The 24,668-nt window shown below is 36.4% G+C and overlaps 1 protein-coding gene across 1 annotated transcript in view; it reads right to left on the reverse strand.

Annotated features, from left to right (window-relative positions):
- The window catches only part of SCN1A (sodium voltage-gated channel alpha subunit 1), a 183,627-nt gene that overhangs the window by 72,412 nt on the left and 86,547 nt on the right, over positions 1 to 24,668 (reverse strand). The window contains exon 3 of the mRNA XM_077751142.1: positions 6,667 to 6,979. Within this exon, the coding sequence (XP_077607268.1) occupies positions 6,667 to 6,930 (264 nt within the window). The 5' untranslated portion in view covers positions 6,931 to 6,979. The remainder of the gene's footprint in view (positions 1 to 6,666; positions 6,980 to 24,668) is intronic.

The following is a 24,668-nucleotide window of genomic DNA, read 5'->3' on the forward strand; positions in this document are numbered from 1 at the left end:
AAGAGATGAAGAATTGGTACCCAGGGAAGAGTCTGTAAAGCTGCTTGTCGCTTGGCTTTAGCCGTATGCAATAATGGGGTGGGACCAGTACAGGAGGTGACCCCACCTGAGGTGTCCAACTGGGTTCTTATCAGCCAAGTTACAGCTGCTTCCGCCTCTCCCTCAGAGAGGAGAAACTATAACCACAGGTGCAAATAAAATCTGGGGATCAAATATTTCCCAGCCTGTCTTTAGCCTATACTATAGATGGGGTACCTTATTATATGCTCAATTTTTCTTTGACTAGAGGGGACATTATGATTTGAGGCTCAGTTTTATCCTAGACTTGCTATGTGAGAACTATGAGCCAACTATTCCCTGCTGATTTCTACATCTGAATAGAGATGTGAGTGCCCTTAACCAATTCTAAAACACCATATAAATACAAGAATTAAAGGGTTGAAGTGTGTGATTGTTTGGTTCTCAAATACATAAACATACTAACACTTAAGCATTTGAAAACAGAATCAATTTCACACTGGAAGTTTGCTGCTCAATCTTTCCTCCCAAATTTCATATTCAGAATACAATGCAATCAGCTTATTCTTATTCTTATTCTTGGGTACCTCCAAAAAAGATTCAGACCCCACCTATTATTTTGTCTATATTGTAAAAAACCTAGACTAAGCCTCCATCAAGACTCCCAACTTGATTGGTACATGGGTGGCTCAGTTGGTTAAGCATCTGACTTTAGCCCAGGTCACGACCTTGCAGTTTGTGGGTTCGAGGCCCACGTTGGTCTCTGTGCTGACAGCTGAGAGCCTGAAGCCTGCTTTGGGTTCTGTGTCTCCCTCTCTCACTGGCCTTCCCCATCCCTCTCTCTCTCTCTCTCTCAGAAATAAATAAACATAAATTTTTTAAAGAAAAAAAGACTCCCAACTTGATCTTTAAAAATATAAAGTGGACCATGTGACTCCTCTACTCAAAGCCTTCTGAGAACTCATTTTGCCCTTACACTTCAAACTCTTTAATATGCACTACAAAGTACCTTTTCTAACCCTGGCCCACCTCCCCAATCACAACATATTCTCTCCCTTCTTATTACAGAGGCACGTCATTTAAGTTTCCTGAATCTGTCCTCTTAAGAAAAAAAAAAAGGTATTTATCACCTTATTATATCTGGTGGTAACGTAATTGTCCAATTATTTTTTAACTTGATCCAAACCTACGGAGTCTCAAAATTTTGTTTCTACAACCAGGGATTTTTAAAATCAGGGATGCCCCTGATTGAGCAGGAAGAGTGAAGTGACAAGTCAGGTTCGGGAAATACCGCCAACGGAAGTGATGAAGTATGAGGTGCAGAGGGGCATGGGAGAGGCGCAGGAACAGCAGCGACAGGCTTATATGTATTCTATTACATATTTCTCTTTTCCACTGGTATTGGTGGTGCAAAGACTGCAAGCCCGAGGCAGCATGGCAATGGGCCATGGAAGCTGACAGATCTGTTTTAAATCTAGTGTCTGTTACTTAATAGCTTTGTGATCTTAGGCAATTACTTCACCTCAGTTTCATCACTTTAAAATAAAGACAAGAGTTATCTGGGAAGGACATGTGGATTAAATAAGAACTGTAAATATCCTGATACGTAGTGCATAGAGTACGGAGCTATTATTTTTGCCTGCCTGGCAAGTCTTCTGCAGTCTCCACCTCTCCCTTTGAGAGAACAGCTCTGGTCCACTGTCTATCCATGTGGCTTGGGTGGCCCTGACCCACCCCTTGGCAACACAGGTCAACATATGGTGCTAATCTGTTCAAAGAGACCATCACATACCCTAGGCTACAGGAACTGGTTCAGAGGAGGTCGTGTGAACTAACTACTACCAATTCTGGGACTTCTGCTAGAGATTTTGAAGAAAAAGTGAGCTCTTTTTCTTGGCGTTATTAAGGCTGTAGGATGTTAGTTTGATGCTAATGGTGGCTATTTCTGCCATCTTGTGGGAAGAGCCAGCCTGTGAATGCAACCAGCATAGGAAAAAGTAGAGCTGAAAATGGAAAAGAACTGGATCCTTTGATATTAAAATGAGATTTACTCCACATATACATTTATGCATTAATTCATTAGTTAGCTTGTTTGTTTTCAAAAACTAGTTTCTGTTAGACTTTTGGCACTCTCAGTTGAAGGGTTTCTTACTAACATAGCTGGTACTTAATAAATGCTAGCCATTATTTAACTACCACCATTATCATCTGGGATTGTTTCTGAGACACAGATGGGGAGGTGACAAAGAAGAAAGGGGCATAAGGAAGAAATAATGGATGAGCAGAGAAAGATCTGGAAGTCAACTCTAGTGCCTTGGATATAAGGGAGAGCCTTGGATGACTGCTAATTCTAAGGGACCTAATGATATTTTTAAAAAATATTAATTGGGGACTGTCCATGGGACAATTTATGGAATCATAAGCTTTTACTTACCTTCTAGTTTTCTGATTTTCCATTAAATTGCTTTTACAAGAAAAACTCCCTAATCCCAGTTAAAAACAAAACAAACAACTCTCTCTACCCAGTATAACAACTTAAAACTCCTGCAGCAATAATAGACTGGGCATGAATTTGAAATCACAAGTTCATACATGACTCTTCATGCAGCTCCAATAAAGAGGAAGTAGGCATCTTCTTAAGAGCTGATAGAAAGGAAAGATAAGTTGTTCATAAATGGCCCATGAGACAATCAAGGAAAAAATACATTGTAAAATGGATTCATTTCTACATTCCATAATTAATAAACATCATTTTCACCCCAGATCTAAAACACTTCATTCTATTTCCAGTATCCTGCCACAAAGGATATTTTCTTCCATGGTACTAGTGCGTCATCTGTAATTTTAAGAAGAACATGAGAAGAAAGAAGTTTTCTGTAAGAAAGAGTAGGTGAAGAATTTCAATGTATAACCAAATGGTGCAAAATGAACCCAAGCTATGAAATAAAAAATTGAAAAAAAGAACCATAAGGGAAAAAAAAAAAGGCTTGCTCATAGCTAAATGTGCCTTGCCACATAGCTAAAGTAAATAAGCAAACAAAAGGAACCCAGCCTGAAATCACGTTTTGAAGACCACTGGACTGGAACTAACATGGTATGGCAAATTCTGTGACTGTATTCTGATAGTACTGTGATTTTATTTTTTAGTTCTTACCTTGGAATGCTGAAGGATTAAAACATCTGAAGGTGTGGAAATGCTTCCAGGCATCAGGAATGTTCATGAGATGGTTGCTACTATTTCTTCAGTTATTACTATAATATCACTGACCATGGATTAAACTACTTTAACAATTTTAGTAATACTTTCGAAGATTATATAATGTGCACATTTTAAACTAGGGCAAAGAAGATAAAAATATGTGGGCATATGCCATCTGAAAATACACCATCAGCAATGACATTTCCATAAGCTCACTGACATTGCCTTTTTAGAAGACCACATAGGGCTTTAGTGTGGTTTACACATAAATTTCTTTTATGGATACCACTGTATAGTAATCTAAAATATAACATAAAAATGGGTTCTACAACCATTTTTATAGTAGGCTTGCTTTGTTTATTCTGTATATTAATAAGAAAGAAACTAGAGACTTTTTATATAGATATAAATGGCACATTAATTATTGTACTTGAGTTAAAGCTTAGGGAAGTAAGTCACTAGCCTACTGATACTTGCATATTCCAGCTCAGGAATAGAATAAAATCAACATCCCCAATATGAGTAACAGTGGAAATCTCATCCCAAGAAACTATTTCTAGTGACATTTCCACCATTAAACGCTTTGTCTTTGCCAAGAGTTCTCTGTGTGTGTGTGTGTGTGTGTGTGTGTGTATGATCCACTGTTTTAATGAAGACTACTCTACTGACTTAAGATCCTCAAGCCATAAGACAAAATTGGTCATCAAATATCAAAAGAAACATTCACTATTATCCCAACTTTAATCAGAGCAAACTAATTCAGAATTTAAGACTATTCCTCTGAATAACCCAATTGTGGAAGAAAATGTAAGACTAGAAAACAATATAATGGCAATCACAGAAAGTCTCAAAACATGAAAACGCAAAAAAAAAAAAAAAAAAGAACATTTTAAACACATAGCTTAGTCATGTGTCCTAAGCTTGCAATGTTACTTTTTAAGGATTCCAGTCCTCCAGAGTGTTTCATTTGTACTGCTGTTGAATGACTTACACTGGAAGATTTGCTGGATGTCAGCCCAGTGTTAAGGCAACGGATGTGCCTTACCTTGGGGAAAACTCCTTCCTGATAGCAATATTTCTCTTATTGGGTTGTTCTGCTTGCACAATGTGATTTGTTCCAAAATGCCAAAATGTTTTTGCTTCCCCACACAACGTGCATTTGAAGATAAGGCTAGATGGTGTTAGAGGCAAATATGAATGTGAACCTAACAAAGTCTATAAGGGTTGCTTCAGCACAAGAATCTGGCTGGCTAGTCATTCCTTCAGAGTTGGACTTTCAGCCTCAGTTTGAAGACCTTTCTTTTAACTGTTTGAAAGGGGCTTGCATGATTTTCTTTTCCATGTACCTTCATACTCTTTGTTATATATCATTCATCATAAACCAATTGTGGGCTGTTTGGGGACATTCTCTCAAGACAACAGCTTTTATCAGTCTGAAAATTCTTTATTTAAAAAGACAGATTGAGTAGATAATCTGGTTTCCACATAAAGAATTACTGCCATTGTCAATATATATTAGTTTGGTCTGTCTCAAAGTATTCATTTATTGTCTTATAAATAAGGACACCATACATGAGCTGGGATGCTAGATATCATTCCCTGTTTGATGAAGGGGTAGCCTCTGGGTAGCCTTAATAGTTTTTAGGTAGTAATTACTACCAGAGAGGTGGGACTGAGATGTCTGTGGGTAGCAAAAGCCCTGCTAAGGAAGAAATAACCCATATAACCCATGAAAGCAGCACCTCTAAACAGGCTGCTTTAATAATGAAGCCATTTTAAATAAGTTAAAATGTTTGACTAATCGAATTATCTGCATTGTCACCTTCTTTATACAAATAAACCCCTCATCATTTGATTAATTTGGTTTTTAGCTTTTCAGACATCACATTAAAATAATTTTTAAAGGACTGATTTAATGATAAAGTGCAACTTATAATTTATATGGTAGTTATAAAATAGATAAACTCTTACCTGCTAAGATTTAACAATATTATGTTAAAAAGCAAAGTTAAATAAAAGATAATGAGATCTATGGGAAATGATTCTGTATCTCTTTCTTTAGTGTATAATGGGCTAACCAGTTTTTAAGAAGGGAAAGTAGGTTAGTGAAATTTGGTTATATCCTGAAAAGTTAAAAAAAAATCTGAACACAGTGAGAACTTTACCTCTGAAACAGCAATAGTCGATAAGAAGTGATTTGCAAAACTGTCTCAAATCCGCATATTAAAATTGTCAAACTTATACATTTAATAAGGACTAACTTGATATAGAACTGTGCCAGCAATGAACAGAGTTTCTAAAAGTTTTGGGGGTATTTTAAGGCCTATGTCCAACTGAAAAATTTTATCTGCTCAATTACAATCTTTTTGCCCTACCCTTCTACCAAGAGTTCACAAATGTATTGTGTCCAGTTAAAAAGATAAAATGTTGCAAATTAACTAGTTATAAATTTAATCAAAATCAATGCAATAAACTTTTTCAATTTTATCTTTTTCTATGCTTTCTTGGTTTGGTGTAATCATGGTCATAAGTAAAAGTTGGGCGGTTAATAGAAGGTATTCATTTCAAGCATAAATAGAGAAAATACAAGCATTTAATCAGTTATACAGGTTCATCAGAATACGGTATTTATGTTAATTCTTACCAGTATCAATATACCTCCAACAAAACATTGAATAATGTTTTGAAATAAAAATATTTTAAGTAAAATTTTATTTCATGTATTTATAATACTGAGAAAAATGATTGAATAGCTTTCATTATTTAAATCTTGATTTAACGCTTTGTGATACAGAAATTCAGTTGTTACATAATTCAGTTGACTGATAAACTGAGTTTTAATAGCTGTCACTGTTAAAAATGATACTTCCCAAAGACGCATGGATCCAAATGGAAAAAGCACATTATTAGTTGCTCTGAATAATTTTTTAAAACTGAAATTTCTATAGGAATGTTCTTTTCCAAGTAGAGAAAAGTTTCTTCAAGAAATTGATTTATCATGTATAACATGATTTAGAAATCAAAAACCTTGTGGCATCAAATTTTGTTCTATGAGAAATTAGTACTAATATTTTTAAAGTCTTTATCTATCCCTAAATAAAAGTTTAGGGATAACTTGTGATAATTTTAGGATTTAGAAAACACACCAAATTGTATAGCAAATACAACCTCTGGGGAGAATTTAATTTGTTAAATATGCTGCCTGCCTACAACATACATTTATGTTTAGGTATTTGTTGGGGTGCATCTGAGACAGCTCCATCTGTTATGATATAATCAATTTATTTCTCAGGGATGTATATGCATAAAACACACATAAAGTTGTTTTATTTCCTATACAGAAGGATACTTAAGACATTCTGCTAATTTAGCATGTGTCAGTGCTTAAACAGTCCAAGGTACTCAGTAGGCAGTTAGCAGTAAAATACGCCTGATAAAAAAACACTCACTTTTTTATTGATATAGTACGGGTCCAGGTCCTCCAGCGGTTCTGACACCATCTCTGGAGGGATGTCTCCATAAATAAAAGGAAGGTTCTTTCCAGCTTCCAAGTCACTATTTGGCTTTGGGCCATTTTCGTCATCATCTTTCTTGTCTGGTTTGGGATTCTTAGCCTTTTCTTCTGCAATGCGTCTTTCAATAGCCGCAAGAGATTCTCTGGTGAAGAAGTTGAAGCTGTCAGGTCCTGGTGGTACAAGCACTGTTTGCTCCATCTTGTCATCCTGCACATTTTAATTACCATTTACTCTGCATATAAAAGTCCTAGAAAAAAAAAAGATGCAGATATTCTAAGGAGATTAGGAGAAGATTTTAATACCTGTAAACCCTGGTCATGAAATATGAATTAGATGATCGAAATTGTTGTTCCCAATTAAATTAAAATGCAATGTGTTGGGGCTCCTGGGTGGCTCAGTAGGTTAAGGATCTGACTTTGGCTCAGGTCATGATCTCACAGTCTGTGAGGCTAGGATCTGGTCTATCAGCACAGAGCCTGAAGCCCACTTCACATTCTATGTCTCTCTCTCCACCCCTCCCTGCTCATGCTCTGTCTCTCTTTCAAAAATGGATGACCATTTTAAAAATATTTAAAAACTAAAAATATAATTCCTAAATATAATTTTTGTGTATATTGTAAGGACATTTAACACAAGATCTACCTTTTGAACAATTTAAAAAAATGTTTTTAAATTTATTTTTGAGAGAGAGCACTAGCAGGGGAGGGTCAGAGAGAGAGGGAGATGCAGAATCTGAAGACAAGCTCCAGGTTCTGAGCTAGCTGTCAGCACAGAGCCTAACGCCAGGCTCGAACCCACGAACCACAAGAGCCAAAGTCAGACGCTTAACAAACTGAGCCCCCCAGGAGCCCCTGAACAATTTTTTAAGCGTGCAAAACAGTATTGTTAACTACAGGCATGTAATTGTGCAGCAGATACAGAACTTATTCATCTGCATAACTGAAACTTTAGACTCATCGAATGTCACCTCTCCAGCCCCCTTCTCGAGCAACTACTATTCTGCTTACTGTTTCAATGGCTTTGGCTTAACAGATAAGTGTTCTAGCTCAGGTTTTGTTAAGTGTCCCAAGTTTATTAATTCTTGTGCTTTGCCGATACAGGAATTGTGCCATAACTTAAGGAAGTGATTCAACTATAGCCTTAATTAGAGTACATTAGGCTAAATACCATCATGTCCCTAATGGGCCATTTACTCTGGGAGCTGCCCAGACAAGGATGTATCCCCCATAGGGGCAATGGATAGCTTAGCAACAGGATGAAGTGGAAAGGGAGATGTCTCTGAGAGGGTATAACATCCAACTCCCTAATCCTAACAAGTGGCTCCTGGCCAAGCTGGTCAAAACAGTTTGTTGCAGCCAGCTTTTTTTTTTTTTTTTTTTTTTTTTTTTTTTTTTTTTTTGAGAAGNTTTAATGTTTATTCATTTTTGAGACAGAGAGCATGAGTCTGGGAAGGGCAGAGAGAGAGGGGGACAGAGGATTTAAAGTGAGCTCTGAGCTGACAACACAGAGCCTGACGCAGGGCTCGAACTCACGAACTATAAGATCATGACCTCAGCCAAAGTCAGACACTCAACCAGGTGCCCCACTGCAGCCAGCCTTAATGACCAACCAAATAGTCAGTGCTGACTGAGTCACAGACATGAGTCTTCATGTAATCTGAGATTGAGACAGCTGGAATTGTGACTTGCTCATGACATTAGCCATGCTAGGGCTGGCTTACTTGAACACACACACACACACACACACACACACACACACACACACACAGAGAGAGAGAGAGAGAGAGAGAGGAGTGTTGGATAAATGCCATTTATGTGACTAGGAATGAGAAGAAGACTAGGCTGGAGAAATTCCTAGATTGGGCCTCAGATGGGGAAAGATAGCTGTAGGTATAGGAGACCAGCAGGATTCTCCTGTTTCAGGAAAAAATGATCAGAAAGAAGCCAGGGAGCCAACAAAAATGGAAGTGTTTTTTTTCACTAAAGCAATAATGCTATTCTTGCTGATTCTATGGTCCTATACTGCTAAACATATTATGAAGACCTGAGGCAAAACTCTCAACTCCATACAGCAGAGTCAGATCTGATCTGATTCCAGGAGCCAAATCCCAAATGTATTGTTTTAAGGTATATTTAATATGAGCTCAAATTTCACAGATATAACTGAGCCAAAACTCCCAGAGCCTAAGCTACCATTTGGATATGAGTTTTATTTGGATACTGTGTTAACTCATTAAGGTCAACAAGCTATGATATAGTTAATTGCAGCCTTGGTGAATATAAGCTGCAATAATAAAATTGCAGCCATAACTGTTTTGTAAGGAGTCCTAGAGGGACCTCAAATTTCACTGAAGGAAGTCTCCACTGCTGTGGGGTTTAAAACCATAGTTTTCAGTGGATGACCAGAAACAAGTGGAATATTCAAGTCTAAATTTGTACCCTCAGTCTATTAAGCAAACTAATAAAACTTTCAGAGCTTCTTATAATCTACCTTTAATTAGCTTAGGGCCTGAAAGAATAGAAAAATTAAATCAGTAAATTTAAATCAATGGAAAAGGAATATTGAACCTTAAAATTCTACTTCTCCAATGAGGCATCAGGAAAACACTGGTAGTTATTTATTTGGAAATAAAAGTTTAGGGATAAGAAGTTAATGTTATATTTTCTCATTAGGGAAGTATTATGACATAGATGTATATATGGTTTTTATTTTTAACTAGTTTTTTGATAGAAAATTTGTAATGATATAAACTCAAAACATTTAAAAAGAAATACAGGCAAACTCCCTTCCACCCATTCTCTAACAGTTATTTCCTGTTCCCAGAGGTAACCACTATTATCTGTCTCCATATATTTTTCCAGGTATGTAATAGGTAAGCACTAATCACATGAGTATATGTATAATCACACATTTTCTATTTAAAAATGCATAGACATAGTGTTTTAGGATACAACTCTTCTGTATCTTTCATTTTTCACTTAAAAATATATATTAGAGTTTAGTCCTTATCAATTTCATAGGTCAGCTGTCTTTATTGGCTACATGGTTTTCCATTGTTTGTATGCAGTATAATTTATTGAATGAATCTCCCAGTTATGGGTATTCAGATTGTTTGCAATCTTTTGCTATTATAAAGCTGCAGCTAATAAATTTTACACACATATTTTTACATATATGTGGACATATTTATGGTATCAATTTCAAAAAATGACGTGGCTGAGTAAAAAAGTGAATCTTTAATTCTGATATTATTGCAAAATTATTCACTTTGAAGTATTGATTCTCCTGACAGCAATAAAATGTGGTACCTGTTTGTCTACATCTTCACCAGGCAATGTGCTATTTTATTTTCAATCTGATTGAAACAAAAATGGGATCATAATATACTTTTAATTTGCATTTGTCTTACTCTGAGACAGATTGGTCTTTCTTTTTTTTAACATGGTTAAGAGCTGTATTTTTTATTTTCTTTTCTGTGACTTCCTGTTTAAATAACAGTCCATGTTACCATTTTTTTCCTTTTTAATCTATATCAACCTTTTAGATATGACATTAGGAATTTAATTTTGGTCCTCTTAAAGAAAAGTATATTTTTCTGAGTTTGTGGTGTTTTTGTGCTACAAGTTAAGAAATGTTTTAAAAATATTTTTAAATCTTAACATGAAGATCAAACTGTAACTCTTCTTTGGCTTCTACATTTTGTGTCACACTGAGGAAAGCATCCATGATGTTGGGGGAGTAGAGGGATACATCATACAAAGATCATGTTCTTTACTTGCATTGTTAGCATGTTTATGCTTTAACTTTATAAATTTAAATCTTTGATCTATTAGGAATTTGTTTTCTTTATGGAATAAGATAGAAACTCTTTTTTTTTTCTTACTTATTCCTGCCAACATTAATTACTGAATAAGCTAACTTTTCTTCACCAATACACAATGCTACCTTCATAGTGTATTAAAAATGTATGTATTCATTTGTATCAATCTCAAAGTCAGCAACAAACGTTACAAAGTAATCCTAGATGTATTTTCATTAAACGCAAGAAAAAAATCAATACTATTATTTAACAATTTTTCTAAAAGTACAAGCCAATCCAATTAAATGTGAGAAATAATTACATGTAATAATAAAGAGGAGGTAAAATTATAGTTATTTCCATACTATGTAATTGTATGCTTCGGAAACTCAATAGAAACATCTGAAATACTCCTACAAGTAGCAAGAGAATTAGGTGTCTGGGTTCAAAACCATAAAAAACACAATAGTTTCCTTTACAGGAACAATATGCATGTAAAAATACAACAGAAGAAACTAGAAGTTTTTCCACTAAGATTAGAAATAAGATCACTTCTTTTCAACATTGTACCAGAAATGTTAACAACTGCAATTAAGACAAGAAAAAAAAAAGATAAAGAGATTAAGAAGGAAGAAATAAAAGTGTATTTGTTTGCTGATAACAAATCATCTATGTAGAAAACCTAAAAGAAATAATAAAAAAAAAAACCCTCCTGGAACTAATAAGCAATTATAGCAAGTTTGCTGTAGCAAAAGTAAATTGTTTTCCTATACACCAGCAATGAACAAGTGGAATTTGAAATTAAAGACACAAACCATTTACATTAGTGCCTCCCCAAAGGACATATTTAGGCATTAGTCTGACAGATTATGTACAAGGTCTGTATGAGAAAAACTACGCACCTAATAAAAGAAATCAAAGAACTAAATAAATGGAGATATTCCCTGCTATGGATAGGAAAACTCAATAATATCATAATGTCCGTTTTACCCAACTTAATCTCTGTTGGTCTATTGATCTACTGATTAGTGCAATCTCAATAAAATTCCAGCAAATTACTTTTTGGATATTGAAAAACTGATTCTAACATTTATTTTGAGAGGCAAAAGACCCAGGATAGCCAATACAAATATTGAAGGAGAAGAAAAAACTTGAATGACTGACAGTACCTGACTTCAGGACTTACTATAATGCTACAATAATCAAGTACTGTGGTATTGGTGAAATAATTGACAAACAGGTCAACAGAACAGAATAGAGAGCTCAGAAATAAACCCATATTAATTGAGCCAACTTATCTTTGATAAAGGAGCAAAAGCAATATTATGGGGAGCAAAAATAGTTTTTCCATTGAATGGAGCTGAACAACTGGACATCAACATACAAAATCATGAATCTAGACACAGACTTTTCTCTCTTCACAGAAATAAGCTGAAAATGAGTCAGACCTAAATGTAAAATGCAAAACTATAGAAGTCCTAGAAAAGAATATAGAAGAAAATTTGAATGACCTTTGGTATGGCAATGACATTTAGATAAACTCAACAAGCATGATCCATGAAAAAAATAATAATTGATAAAGTGGATTTCATTAAAATAAAAGACTTCGGCTCTGTTAAAGACAATATCAAGAGAATGGAAAGACAAATCATGGACTGGGAGAAAATATTTGCAAAAGACAAAGCTGATAAAGGACTGTTATCCAAGATATACAGAGAAGCTCCCATTTGGAGATGATTTTAACTTTTTTAGGGCAAAGGCAATCACTTCTGAAGCACAAGGAGACTTAGCAATATTTCAAAACTGAAGGGTTATACTATGTTCCGTGTCTGAAATTCTTTCTGCTGCTACCACCATGCTACAACTAAGGAGGAACCCATTTCTTGGGTTCCCAAGCTTCAACAGCTTCACTGGTTTGTTTAGAAACTTTTTAATTTAACTGCATGGGAAATAATGTCAATACATTTTAATTCAAAGGAAAAAAATATACAAAGGACTCTTAAAACGCTACAATAAGAAAGCAACCAACATGATTTAAAAAATGATCAAGGGGGGGCGCCTGGGTGGCTTAGTCGGTTAAGCGTCCGACTTTCGCTTGGGTCATGATCTCGCGGTTCGTGGGTTCGAGCCCCGCGTCGGGCTCTGTGCTGACTGCCAGCTCAGAGCCTGGAGCCTGTTTCAGTCTGTGACTCCCCCTCTCTCTGACCCTCCCCTGCTCACGCTGTCTCTCTCTCTCTCCTAGAAATAAATAAAAACATTAAAAAAAAAAATTTTTAAAATGATCAAGGGCCTTAATGGACACTTCACCAAAGAACATATAAAGATGGCACATAAGCATAAGAAAAAATGGGCCATATCATATGTCATCAGGAAAATGCATATTAAAACAACAAAGAGTTACTACTTCCCAGTGAATACAATGGCCAAAATCTAAAATACTGACAATACAAAATGCTGACAAGAATGTGGAGTAATAGGGGCATCTGGGCGGCTCAACTGGCTAAGTGGCTGACTTCGGCTCAGGTCATGATCTCACAGTTCGTGAGTTCGAGCCCCACATTGGGTTCTGTGCAGGAGCCTGTTTCAGATTCTGTGTCTCCCTCTCTCTCTGCCCTTCCCCTGCTCATGCTCTGTCTCTCTCTGTCTCAAAAATAAATAAAAACTATTAAAATTTTTTTTTAAAAAAAGAATGTGGAGTAATAAGGAACTCTTACTCACTGTCATCTGGAATGCTAAATGGTACAGCCACATTGGAAGATAGTTTGCCAACTTCTTACGGAACAAAACTTACTCTTAACATACAATCTAGAAATTGCCCTCTTTGGTAATTACCCAAGTGAGTTGAAATCTTATGTCTACACAAAAACCCGCACACAAATGTTTATAGCAGCTTTATTAATAAAAATTGCCAAAATGTGGAAGCAATGAAGATGTCCTTTATAGGTAAATGGATCAATAAATGGTGGTATATCCTGACAATGGAATACTCTTCAGAACTAAAAAGTAATGAGCTATTCAGCCAGGAAATGACATGGAGGAAACGTAAATGCATATTTACGTTTATATGTAACCTACGTATAATGGTAGGTGCATGTCACTATACATTGTCCAAACACACAGAATGTTCAAGACTAAGAGTGAGCCATAATCTAAACTATGTACTCGGGGTAATAATAATGTGTCAATGTAGGTTCATCAGTTACAACAAAAAGTACCATTCTGGTGTATGCTGCCCATGGACTGTGCTTACACGAGGACTGGGCACATATGGGAACTTTGCACTTTTTGCTCAATTTTTCTGTGGACCTAAAAAATGGTCTATTTAAAAGGGGAAAAATACAATTAATATTTCATACACACAATGTAAGAATTTTTAAAAAATCTTTGAAAAAACAAAAAAATGGATAGAAGGACAGATCCTTTTCTTGGATAGAAATACAACATAATAAAGATATGAAATGAAATTTTCCTGAAGTAATTAATAAATTAAATACAGCCTTCGCAAAAATAACAAAATTTTAGAACTGTGCAAACTTGGAAAAGTAAATTAAAAAATAACCAGAACATTCTTAATTAACTTTGCTTTCAAATTGCTCTTTACTGTCAGAGCGGAGTAAGAGAGTGTTTACAATTTCCAAATGATAGATTTGATAGATAGATTTCTTCCACTAATTTATTTATTTATGTTAAGATTTTTTTGTATTATAATCTAATAATGCAGTTTGTACCACTTCTGTTCTTCGTAATTTACTGAGATTTTCTTTTTGTCTCTAACAGAGTTGTTTTTTCTTTAATGACCTTCCAAGAACACAGAAAAATTTCTTTGTTTTAAACCTATAGAGTTTAACGTATCTCAGTTAAATTTACCTTGTTTAGACCTTCTATATATGTACATATTTTTGTTTTACTTGATCTACCATGAGCTCGGAAAGGGAAATTAAAATCAGTTTTTTATGTGTTTCTATTTATTCCCATACTCCCTGTAATTTTTGTTTTCTGAATTTTAATGCTCTGTTATTTGGTGTGTAGACATTGCTCCAGATCAGGTCTTTGGAGTGGATCAAACCCTTTCCTACCTTAAATTGTCCTTGCCTTCCAAAGACAACTTTGTCTGCTGTCATATAATGACTCCTACTTCTTGTTTGCATTCATTTGGTATGTCATTGCCCATCCATTTGGTTTCATCCTTTCCATTTTACTGCTTTAGTGACTTCCTTAATATGTATATATTTGGGTTTTATATATAGACATATTTTATTTTATTTTATTTTTTTAATAGTTTATTGTCAAATTAGTTTCCACATAACACTCAGTGCTCATCCCCACAAGTGTCCTCCTCCATGCCCATCCCCCCCTCCCCCCACATCCATCAGTCCTCAGTTTTTGTCAGCATTCAAGAGTCTCTCATGGTTTGCCTCTCTCCCTTTCCCCCACCATTTCCGCCCTTCTTCTCCCCCTTGTTCCTCCGTCAAGTTCCTCCTAATCCTCCTATACGTGCAAACATATGATATTTGTCCTTCTCTGCCTGACTTATTTCGCTCAGCATAACACCCTCAAGGTCCATCCATGTTGCTACACATGGCCAGATTTCATTGTTTCTCATTGCCATGTAGTATTCCATGGTATAGATAAACCACATCTTCTTGATCCATTCATCTGTTGATGGACACTTAGGCTCTTTCCATGTTTTAGCTATTGTGGAGAGTGCTGCTATGAACATTGGGGTACATGTGCTCCTATGCATCAGCATTTCTGTATCCCTTGGGTAAATTCCTAGCAGTGCTATTGCTGGGTCATAGGGGAGTTCTATTGTTAGTTTCCTGAGGAACCTCCACACTGTTTTCCAGAGGGGCTGTACCAGTTTACATTCCCACCAACAGTGTAGGAGGGTGCCCGTTTCTCCACATCCTCGCCAGCATCTAGAGTTCTCTGATTTGCTCATTTTAGCCACTCTGACTGGTGTGAGGTGGTATCTCAGTGTGGTTTTGATTTGTATTTCCCTGATGAGGAGGGATGCTGAACATCGTTTCATGTGTCTGTTGGCCATCTGGATGTCCTCTTTGGAGAAGTGTCTGTTCATATCTTCTGCCCATTTCTTCACTGGGTTGTTTGTGTTTTGGGCGTGTAGTTTGATGAGTTCCTTATATATTCTGGATATTAACCCTTTATCTGATATGTCATTTGCAACTATCTTTTCCCATTCCGTTGGTTGCCTATGAATTTTCTGGGTTGTTTCCTTGGCTGTGCAGAAGCTATATATAGACATATTTTAAATACTGATGATCATTGTGGCCAATCACTGCCCTTCAAAGGGAATGCTGTGTGGGAGATCATTGCCCATGAAGTTATGTAGATGGAACAGAAAGTTACTAAAAGACTTCCTATTTTCCAGAAATAGTCCATTTGAGAAAAGCCCTCCAGGCAAATCTTCCTAATTACTGGCTGTGAGTTCCAACTGGAGATGTAAATGACCAGGAAGATAGAAGAAAAGCATTTTACACTGACAAACATGATCACTTTAACTATAATATATATAATTATAAATTAGTTCAGACACTGGAATTACATTTATATATGAACGATTTCATGCATATTATAATGACATCACACCGAGATTAATGGAAGTGTTTTTTGCAACTCTAAGTAGACCTTATATTCAAACATCTATTTAAAAATAAACCTTATAGGGAGAGAGGCAAACCATGAGAGACTCTTGAATGCTGACAAAAACTGAGGACTGATGGATGTGGGGGGGAGGGGGGATGGGCATGGAGGAGGGCACTTGTGGGGATGAGCACTGAGTGTTATGCGGAAACTAATTTGACAATAAACTATTTGTGAAAAAAAATAAAAAAAATAAAAAAATTAAAAAATAAAAATAAACCTTATATTAGTTATAGGAAGAGACAAAATTTTTAATTATAACCTACCTACACCTTAAGTTTATTTATGTCGTACCTAAAAACTGTTAGATATAATTCAATATTAATATTTTGCCAGTAACACTATGGAAAAAAGTTCTAAATTATATTTGGAATTTGTACACACTTTGCTAAAAAATATAAAAATAAGTCATGAATTGGGGGTGTCTCGGTGGCTCAGTCAGTTAAGCATCTGACTCTTGGTTTTGTCTCAGGTCATGACCTCATGGTTCGGGGTTCCAGCCCCTGCCTGGGGCTCTATGCTGACCAAGCATGGTCTACTTGAGATTCTCTCTCCATTTCTCTCCGCCTCTCCCCGGCTCACGCACACACGCTCTCTCTCTCTCTCTCTCTCTCTCTCAAATAAAATAAAGTAAACTTTAAAAATCAATCAATCAATCAATCATGAGTTTTCTATTTACACTTGAAAAGGAACTTCAGTCTTTAGTGCAAAAATTCATAACTGAATACTTTAAATGTTCCTAATTTATGAAACTATACTTCACCCAATATGGAAGGGAGGAACCTCACAGAATCTGGTTTTTTTATTTGTTTATTTTTTTTGGCTTTCACCTTTCTCTTTACAAGAGAACCAGCATTTAAGCATATCTTTGGGTTAACAGGAGAAGGCCTTGCTACCTTTCAAAAGCGGTAAGACCATATAACTTTCTTGGTGAAAAGACTTCAAAGAGACATAAGTATTTTCAAGACGAGTATGGATATGCATTTAGACAAATAAAAAGCAAACAAAAAAACCACAAAAGGGTAAACATAATTAGAAACAAAAAATAACAAGAAGTGCATGTTAACAGTCAGGAAATCTGAAAGAACAACAACAACAACAACAATAACAACAACAACAAATGTTGGGAGTAAGTTGGCAACAAAAAATGGAAGAATGATTCTTTAGGAAGATAAGCAAAACAAGAGTAGAAGCCAGTTAGATAAGAGATCCTGAAGGAGAAAAAAAATCCAAAAGAAAATAAATGGAGCCAGAGGCTGTGGAAAAGTGGTAGTAACAAAACAAAGTAGAATTTGTGACTGAACAGATACAGTGAAGTGATGATCCTGTATTAATTAATGTGGGTGAAAAAAGAATAAGGGGGAAATTTATTAGAATGTAGAAATAATAAATAAAGGACATGATAAAAATCTGATGATCTCCAACTGATACAAAAAAGGGAAGTTAAGTCAGTAGCATTAGAATTACCTTTTAGTAATACTGCACATTCTTGGAGGGCTTTGTAAGATTTTCGTAGTGAGATGGCTTGGACTGGTTACCTTTGCAGTACAGATAAAGGTACTTGATTTAAAGTAAGCTTAACTCATGAGGTCTCATAGTTCAGACTTCTTTGGCATCTGAAATTTTCCACCCAAACAGAAATGTCTACAAGAGGGCAGAATGACGGATTTCATTTTCACAGTGGCATTTCACACAAAAAGCCCTAAACATGGAGGCAATCTAATACATGCTTTGTATCTGAAGAAATTTGGCCTTTTGTAGGTTCATAGCTATGTAACTTCTTCTGGAAAGCACCTCTACCCATGACAAAGTGGGCCTGGCTGCGTAAGGTTGCTGAACTCCGGAGTTTGGTCCTGCAGGCTTTTCTGGGCTTTCCCACAAAGCTACGCCCTCCAAACAAACTTCTATGAGGTATAAAAGTAATGTTTTTCTTACTTAGTCTCCTGTTTAATTTTTCTCTTGGTTCAGAATGTGGGTGACAAAGAAAGATGCCATTTAATGTTCCCCCTAAGAGACTGCTAATGCCCACAACTGTACATTCTAATGTCATCGTGGGTTTGGGTGAAAATAGCATAACTGTTAACTTCTGATGAGATATTTTTACTTCCACAATGTCCTCAAATTCTATGGTTTTTTTAAAGCCTAAAAGTAATCTCCCCTCTCTACTGATTGCCCCCTGCCACCAATGTGCTGTGACAATTGTCTCATCTTCTCCAAGTTTCCACTGCTTCCGTTATGAGTTACTAAATTAATTGCTACTATTTTGTGCTTGATCTTGCCCTGGTGAGAATTTACAGGGGAAAAAAAATCAATTGGCCAATTGATGAGTGAAATAAACATACAAATTTATGTTTTCTCAGGTTGTAGCTTTTAAATTTCTCTTTACAGACAGAATACATATAACCCCTAAGGTATTAGTTTTTTGATGCTGATGCGGAACAAGTCACGGCAAGCTACAAGACAGGCTTTCAGGCGGAGATTACTTACTTAGTTTGTTCGACCTCTAAACTTCTGTAAGGTTAAGTAAGGTATTTTAAGAGAATCAGAGAGAAGTAAATCATAAAATTAGGAAATAGCAAACATTTAAAGAAAAGTTAGAGATCATCCAATTCATTCCTATCACAATAAAAAACAAACTGACTCAAAGCAAAATTGACATTTCTAGTTTTAGAATTTGTATGTTTCTTACTCCCAAAATAAATATGTGACATGTCCAGGGTCATGCAATTACAATTTTTATTCCCTGATTCCCAAACCCACGCCTATCTGTTTTTAACAGTTATGAAATAATTTTCAAGTACTTACATGATTTTGTGTCTCAGTAAAGTATATGAAAATATAATACTAGTGCCACATTACACTAATATTCCCTCAAATTGTATTCCTGGGAGAAACCCAAAACAAATCTAGTAAGTAAAGTATTTTGGCAGAAATGGAGACTATCCTAGGAATTCTGAAAAACAAAAGACATTTAAAAAAGTGATTGTAATAGTTAAGTTTAGAAACTATATCATATAGGTTTAAAACCTGATGAACTATATTTCCACAGTGAATTTATATCTTACTTCAATAACTTTTTTATGTTGCTAAACCTGGTTATTTCCAGTTATCTACTGAGCAGATCACTTTGTAGAATTCTTCTGTCCCATTTCAATTTCCCCGAAGGTTTCTGAACACCAAAGTTATAATTCTACAACATTAATGTATCTTGATCACCTTATACTACATAATTTGAGGTGGAAAGAACTCATAATACAATTTGGTCCCTAACATGGTTTGGTTTTCATGCTGAGGAGAAACTAGACAGCCTCCTGCTGAAATGACTGTTTGCTCCTGTACGGTCCCCTTACTATTCTGGGCATATAGACCATCTGGGTATGGCAAGTCATGAAGAGTTTCCATTGATTTTGCAGTGTTTCTGCTACTCATTTTATAAAAGAATGTTACTGTCAATAATAATAAAAATAACTAGGTAAAATGTTATTCTTACAGTTGTGATTTCACATAGCTCTTGTTTTTTTAACACCCAAGAAAGACACTGGTTTTTACATAGAATTTCACCAGCTTATGAAATATTGTCTTACAAATTTCTTTTCTAGAAATAGCCTGGTTGGTATGTGTATAATAAAAATAGTTTATTTGATTTTTAATAATATCCATTTTTAGAATTATAATTGGGATTCACTAAACAACATACTTCATCCATGTGTTTAAAACATTTACATTCTTTAAAAGTTTTGAAATCTGGGGCGCCTGGGCGGCTCAGTTGGTTAAGCTTCCAACTTTGGCTCAGGTCATGATCTCACGGTCTGTGGGTTCGAGCCCCGCGTTGCGCTCTGTGCTGGCTCGGAGCCTGGAGCCTGTTTCAGATTCTCTCTCTCTCTCTCTCTCTCTCTCTCAGAAATAAATAAAGCCTTAAAAAAAAGTTTTGAAATCCATCCCTAAATTTTCATGCTGTATGCAGATTACCCTTAAAATAAGGTCACATATCTAACACACATTGACCTCTACATTGTATATTTTGAGAGCATTTTTCAGGATATTTGAATAAGCCATGAGTTACAAGATTCACTCAATCCAATAGTGCATTGGTCGATTCAATATCAGTAAAGTACTTTGCTCAAATCGACATTATTTACTACTCTGTTGAAAAGATGATCTATATTTACTTCAGATGCTAAAGCAAAGTTACCACAAAGAGTAGAATTAAAAAGTTTCATACATTGAACTAAAATACAACTCTATATTCCAGGGATATCTAGAATCAAGAAATATATGATGTAATGTGTTACTTTTGTATTAATAAAGCTGTGCAATTATTAGGCATTTTTCCTCTCTGTATAATTATTGAATTAAATGTTTAGAAAAACAAAATTGGACCTAATGTTCCAATCCCATCAGTTGGGAGTTAATTTTGAATATAATCCTATTCTGATACATTTGAGGCAGTATGTAATGAATGAAAAAATAAAACGCATGAATTCATTCAAATCAGCTCCCATAATGTGTTTGACCAAACATACTGTTGTAGCCCAAACCTTTCTATTCCTGCTCCACGGAGAACTTTCCTACCCAAATTTAGCTCTGATAGATACTATCCTGTCTTTAATCCTATTGTTCTTTGCTCTATGGTAAATTTTATTAGGCAAAATAGTTCACTGGGTCATCTTATGGCCACTTGCGATTTCCATACTATGCTTTTAACTATACCATCAATTTATTTCCTGAATTCCAGAAACCACTCAAATACTACCCAAGACAGGACATATCTTGCACTTAGTGTATTCCTGGGTAAACAGATGGCAGCTGACAGGAGGCGATCCTTGACTGGGAAAATCTTAGTCTTGCCCAAAACTCTTCTTTACATTAAGCATTGCACACAGCAGCCGATCTAATGGACCTGAAGTGGTGAACCAAGTGCTTCAATTGTATTCAGTTGTGGTAGAAGTGCAATCATTTGCTTTCCCTAAGGGAACCCCCTAAGGGAATCTTCACCAACTGTCTTGTGACTGGCAGCCCCTTTGGTTGGTGATGTTCCTAGAATGTACTTCCTTGCCCCATTGTCCCTTTGACTAGTGAGTTGCTTTGGCCAATGGAAGGTGAGATGACCAACAGTCTTCAACCACACAGAAGCTTTCCAGGAAATGCTGTGGTTCCACCCAGACTTTTTTTTTTTTTTTTTTTTGGTTTTTAAATGTTTATTTTTGAGAAAGAGAGAGAGTGAGAGAGCATGAGGGAGAGAGGGACAGAGAGAGAGAGAGGGAGACATAGAATCTGAAGCAGGCTCTAGGCTCTGAGCTGTCAGCACAGAACCTGATATGGGGCTCGAACCCACGAGAGGTGAGACCATGACCTATATAAAGTCGGGCGCTTAACTGACTGAGCCACCCAGGGAGCCCACACCAAGCCCTATTCTTTTCCCTCTGTCCTGAGAATGGCATGTATCAAATAGAGGCTGCTCCCTCAGCCTGGGTCCTGCTCCCTCAGGCACGCACAGAACTGTCAGAGCCTCCCAAGGGCCACTAACAAGTTTGAAAATCACTGAAACTTCAGGGTTGATATAACACAGCAAATCTAGAAAGCCACTAATCAATGACCGGAATGCTAAACTTATCCAACAAATGATAAAGAAACATCTCTCAAACTCAACTTTTGACTGAGATTCACACCTGCTCTAGTTTATTAGGTTCTGCATGTACTTCAGTCATGAAGAACATAAATACCATTAAGGTTTTTGTTTGTTTTGTTCTCCCTCAAAGAGAAGATAGTCATAAAAAGTAGAATAGTGGATAGCCTACATTATAAACCTCTTGAAATTCAAGATCTCTTCTTGATCATTATACTTACGATAACTTAAGAGTATTCTCTGGTACAACTTTGATTAGTTTGTATTAAGAATACAGCAATAGCCTTAATTATGAACAGATTATGTAAATTAAAATCTCCTAGTAAAGAAGTCTTTTATGTTTGGAAGTAAATACTCTCATTTTGTTGGGTGAGTCATCCGGCCACAGAGGTTTGGGAGGATAAAGAGAGTAATAGTCTCATTGGGCTGTGTCTGTGGTTGCAGATTTGGAGATACTGAGTGTGAGGTGAAAGCACTGAAAACCTCCCATGATGGTGTGGCTGGGAAAGAAGGAGCTGAGTCCAGGTTATACATGGTGGGTTTTGAACAAAGTGGGCCACGGAGGCAGCAGAAGTGCAGTAGTGGCCAGTTCTGTTCATCTGCTCACCCTTCCTTTTCTATTTGCTCATTTTTTTTCTCTTCCAACTCTCCCTGATGCTCCATTTCTTTCCTTTTCCTCTGCCCCTCATCTCACTTGTGTTGCTCATCTTCTTCCCCACACACCTCATCCTTCCCTTGTGTTTGTAGAAATGTCAGGAATCTCTTCAATGTTTTTTGAAAACCACTGTCAAAAAATATTTTAATATAAATCTTCCAGAGAGTATGAATGCCATTACTCTTGCTGCTCTCTCTCAGGCAGTGCGAGCCATTTGTGCTCATGGTGCCGGTAAAGGTGGGAGCTATGTAGCTATAAGTAGCAGCCAGGGAAATAGTGATCGAGTCAGCATTTTTCCTTTGCTATGGGACATAATGGGAGAGAAAAGAAAATCAGGCTTACTTGGTACAATTCCTGTTTAGGGATAAAGAAGTCAGCACTAGCATTTTAGCACAAGATGTTGGGGGGAACTGTCATGCTCCCTCTTTGCCAATATCTACTTTGATAACCATTTCAGTGAAATAATGTGATATTTTCAATCAACATGTAAATTCTTTCAGGTCCCATGGCATACATGATTAGACTTTGGTAGGATCTTTACTGAATGTCTAGGCATTAGTGTTCTTCAAAACTCATAGTTTATGGGACGCCTGCGTGGCTCAGTTGGTAAGCACCCACCTCTTGATTTCAGCTCAGGTCATGATCTCAGTTTGTAAGATTGAGCCCTGAATGTCTCGTGGAGGCTGCTTGGGATTCTCTCTCTACCCCTCCCCAGCTCATTCTATTTCTCTCTCTCTTTCTCAAAATAAATAAATTAAAAAAAAAACAAACCTCATAGCTTTTATTTTTCTATGGCTTTCCCCCTTCACTTTTATGTACTTTGTCTAAACAACTCAGGGTATAAAATAGTTCAAGACAAGTTCTTGAACTGCTGTACTGTTAGAAGCGTGTTTAAATGATGTTATATAGAAAATGTCCTGGAGGGTGGAATTTCTGCTCAAGGCATTCCTCTTTAGTATAAACTCAACTTGCAATTATTCTTCCTGCTCAAGGGAATTCATACGAAACCACCTCATCACAAAGTCAAAGTGCTCAGAGCACAGGTGACATATGGAGAAATACAGCACAGAACCAGGAGCAGCTGGGTAGAGGAAGGACAGAACTCCTGGGGAAAGAATGAGAGAAAGACCTGGTGGAAAAGGGGAGAAGAGCAGCCCACACAGACCAATCATCTGGAGGCATGAGAACCTGGTGTTTGCCACTTCCACTTTTCACAATGGCTTGAGGACAAAGTCAACCTCCTTAAGTTATGAAAAACTGAGCCCATAAGGTATCAGAGCTGCAGAAAATCAATTGATAAAGACTGTATTATGAACTATGAACATTGAACGATTATAGGCAAAGTAATATTATCTGCAACTATTGGTATGAACTCTTGTTCAAAGAACCATATTGGTACAAGGTAAGCTGAAAGAACTTACAGAAAATAGATCTTGAAAGATGAAAGACATAGAGATAACTTGCTGGTTCAAGAATTCACCATATTGAACTTTCTGTATATGCTATTTGTCATCTATCCTATAAAATTTGCTTAACTTATTATACACAATACTTCTGTTAACTGTTTTTAGCCTGTGGTGGGAATTTGGTCATTCTCACTCTATTTCTTTTGTGGAATACTGGTTTGGGATAAAGTGGCCCTCTAGGTATTGCTATAGCTTTATTTAGATTGAGTGTTCACCAGCTGACGAGTATCACAGATTTATATAGAGTGGACACTACCAGATGTCCAGCACGTCTGTCACAGTGGATCCCTAGCCAGGTCTATTCCTGTCTTGTTTGTAACACATGGTATTTGCAATCAGTGTTGTTCATTCCTCAAATATTTACTGGATGGATACCACATACAAGGTCCTGAGCAGGGCTGTGAAGGATATAAGTCAGCAAGGGGGAAAAGAACAATATTGGAAATAATGGAATTTAAGCAAATTCCTTTTACAGGCTGCTTTATGAAATAGACTGTAGGCCACCTGGGGAATTAGGTATTTCTGATCTTAATGGATTTACTGTTTTAGTCCCAGAGAGGAAGGAAATGGACATGGAACACTGAAGCATTGAAAAAGGGACACCTTTCTTAACCCCACAAGTCGAGTCAATGTGTGTGTGCGCGCATGCATGTGTGTGTGTGTGTGTGCGTGCGTGTGCGTGCGCAGTGAGCTGCAATGTTGTTCTGAATGATTATCAGTAAACCA

This window comes from Crocuta crocuta, unplaced genomic scaffold, assembly GCF_008692635.1.
Source record: "Crocuta crocuta isolate KB4526 unplaced genomic scaffold, BGI_CrCroc_1.0 scaffold219, whole genome shotgun sequence".
NCBI classification, from domain to species: Eukaryota; Metazoa; Chordata; class Mammalia; order Carnivora; family Hyaenidae; genus Crocuta; species Crocuta crocuta.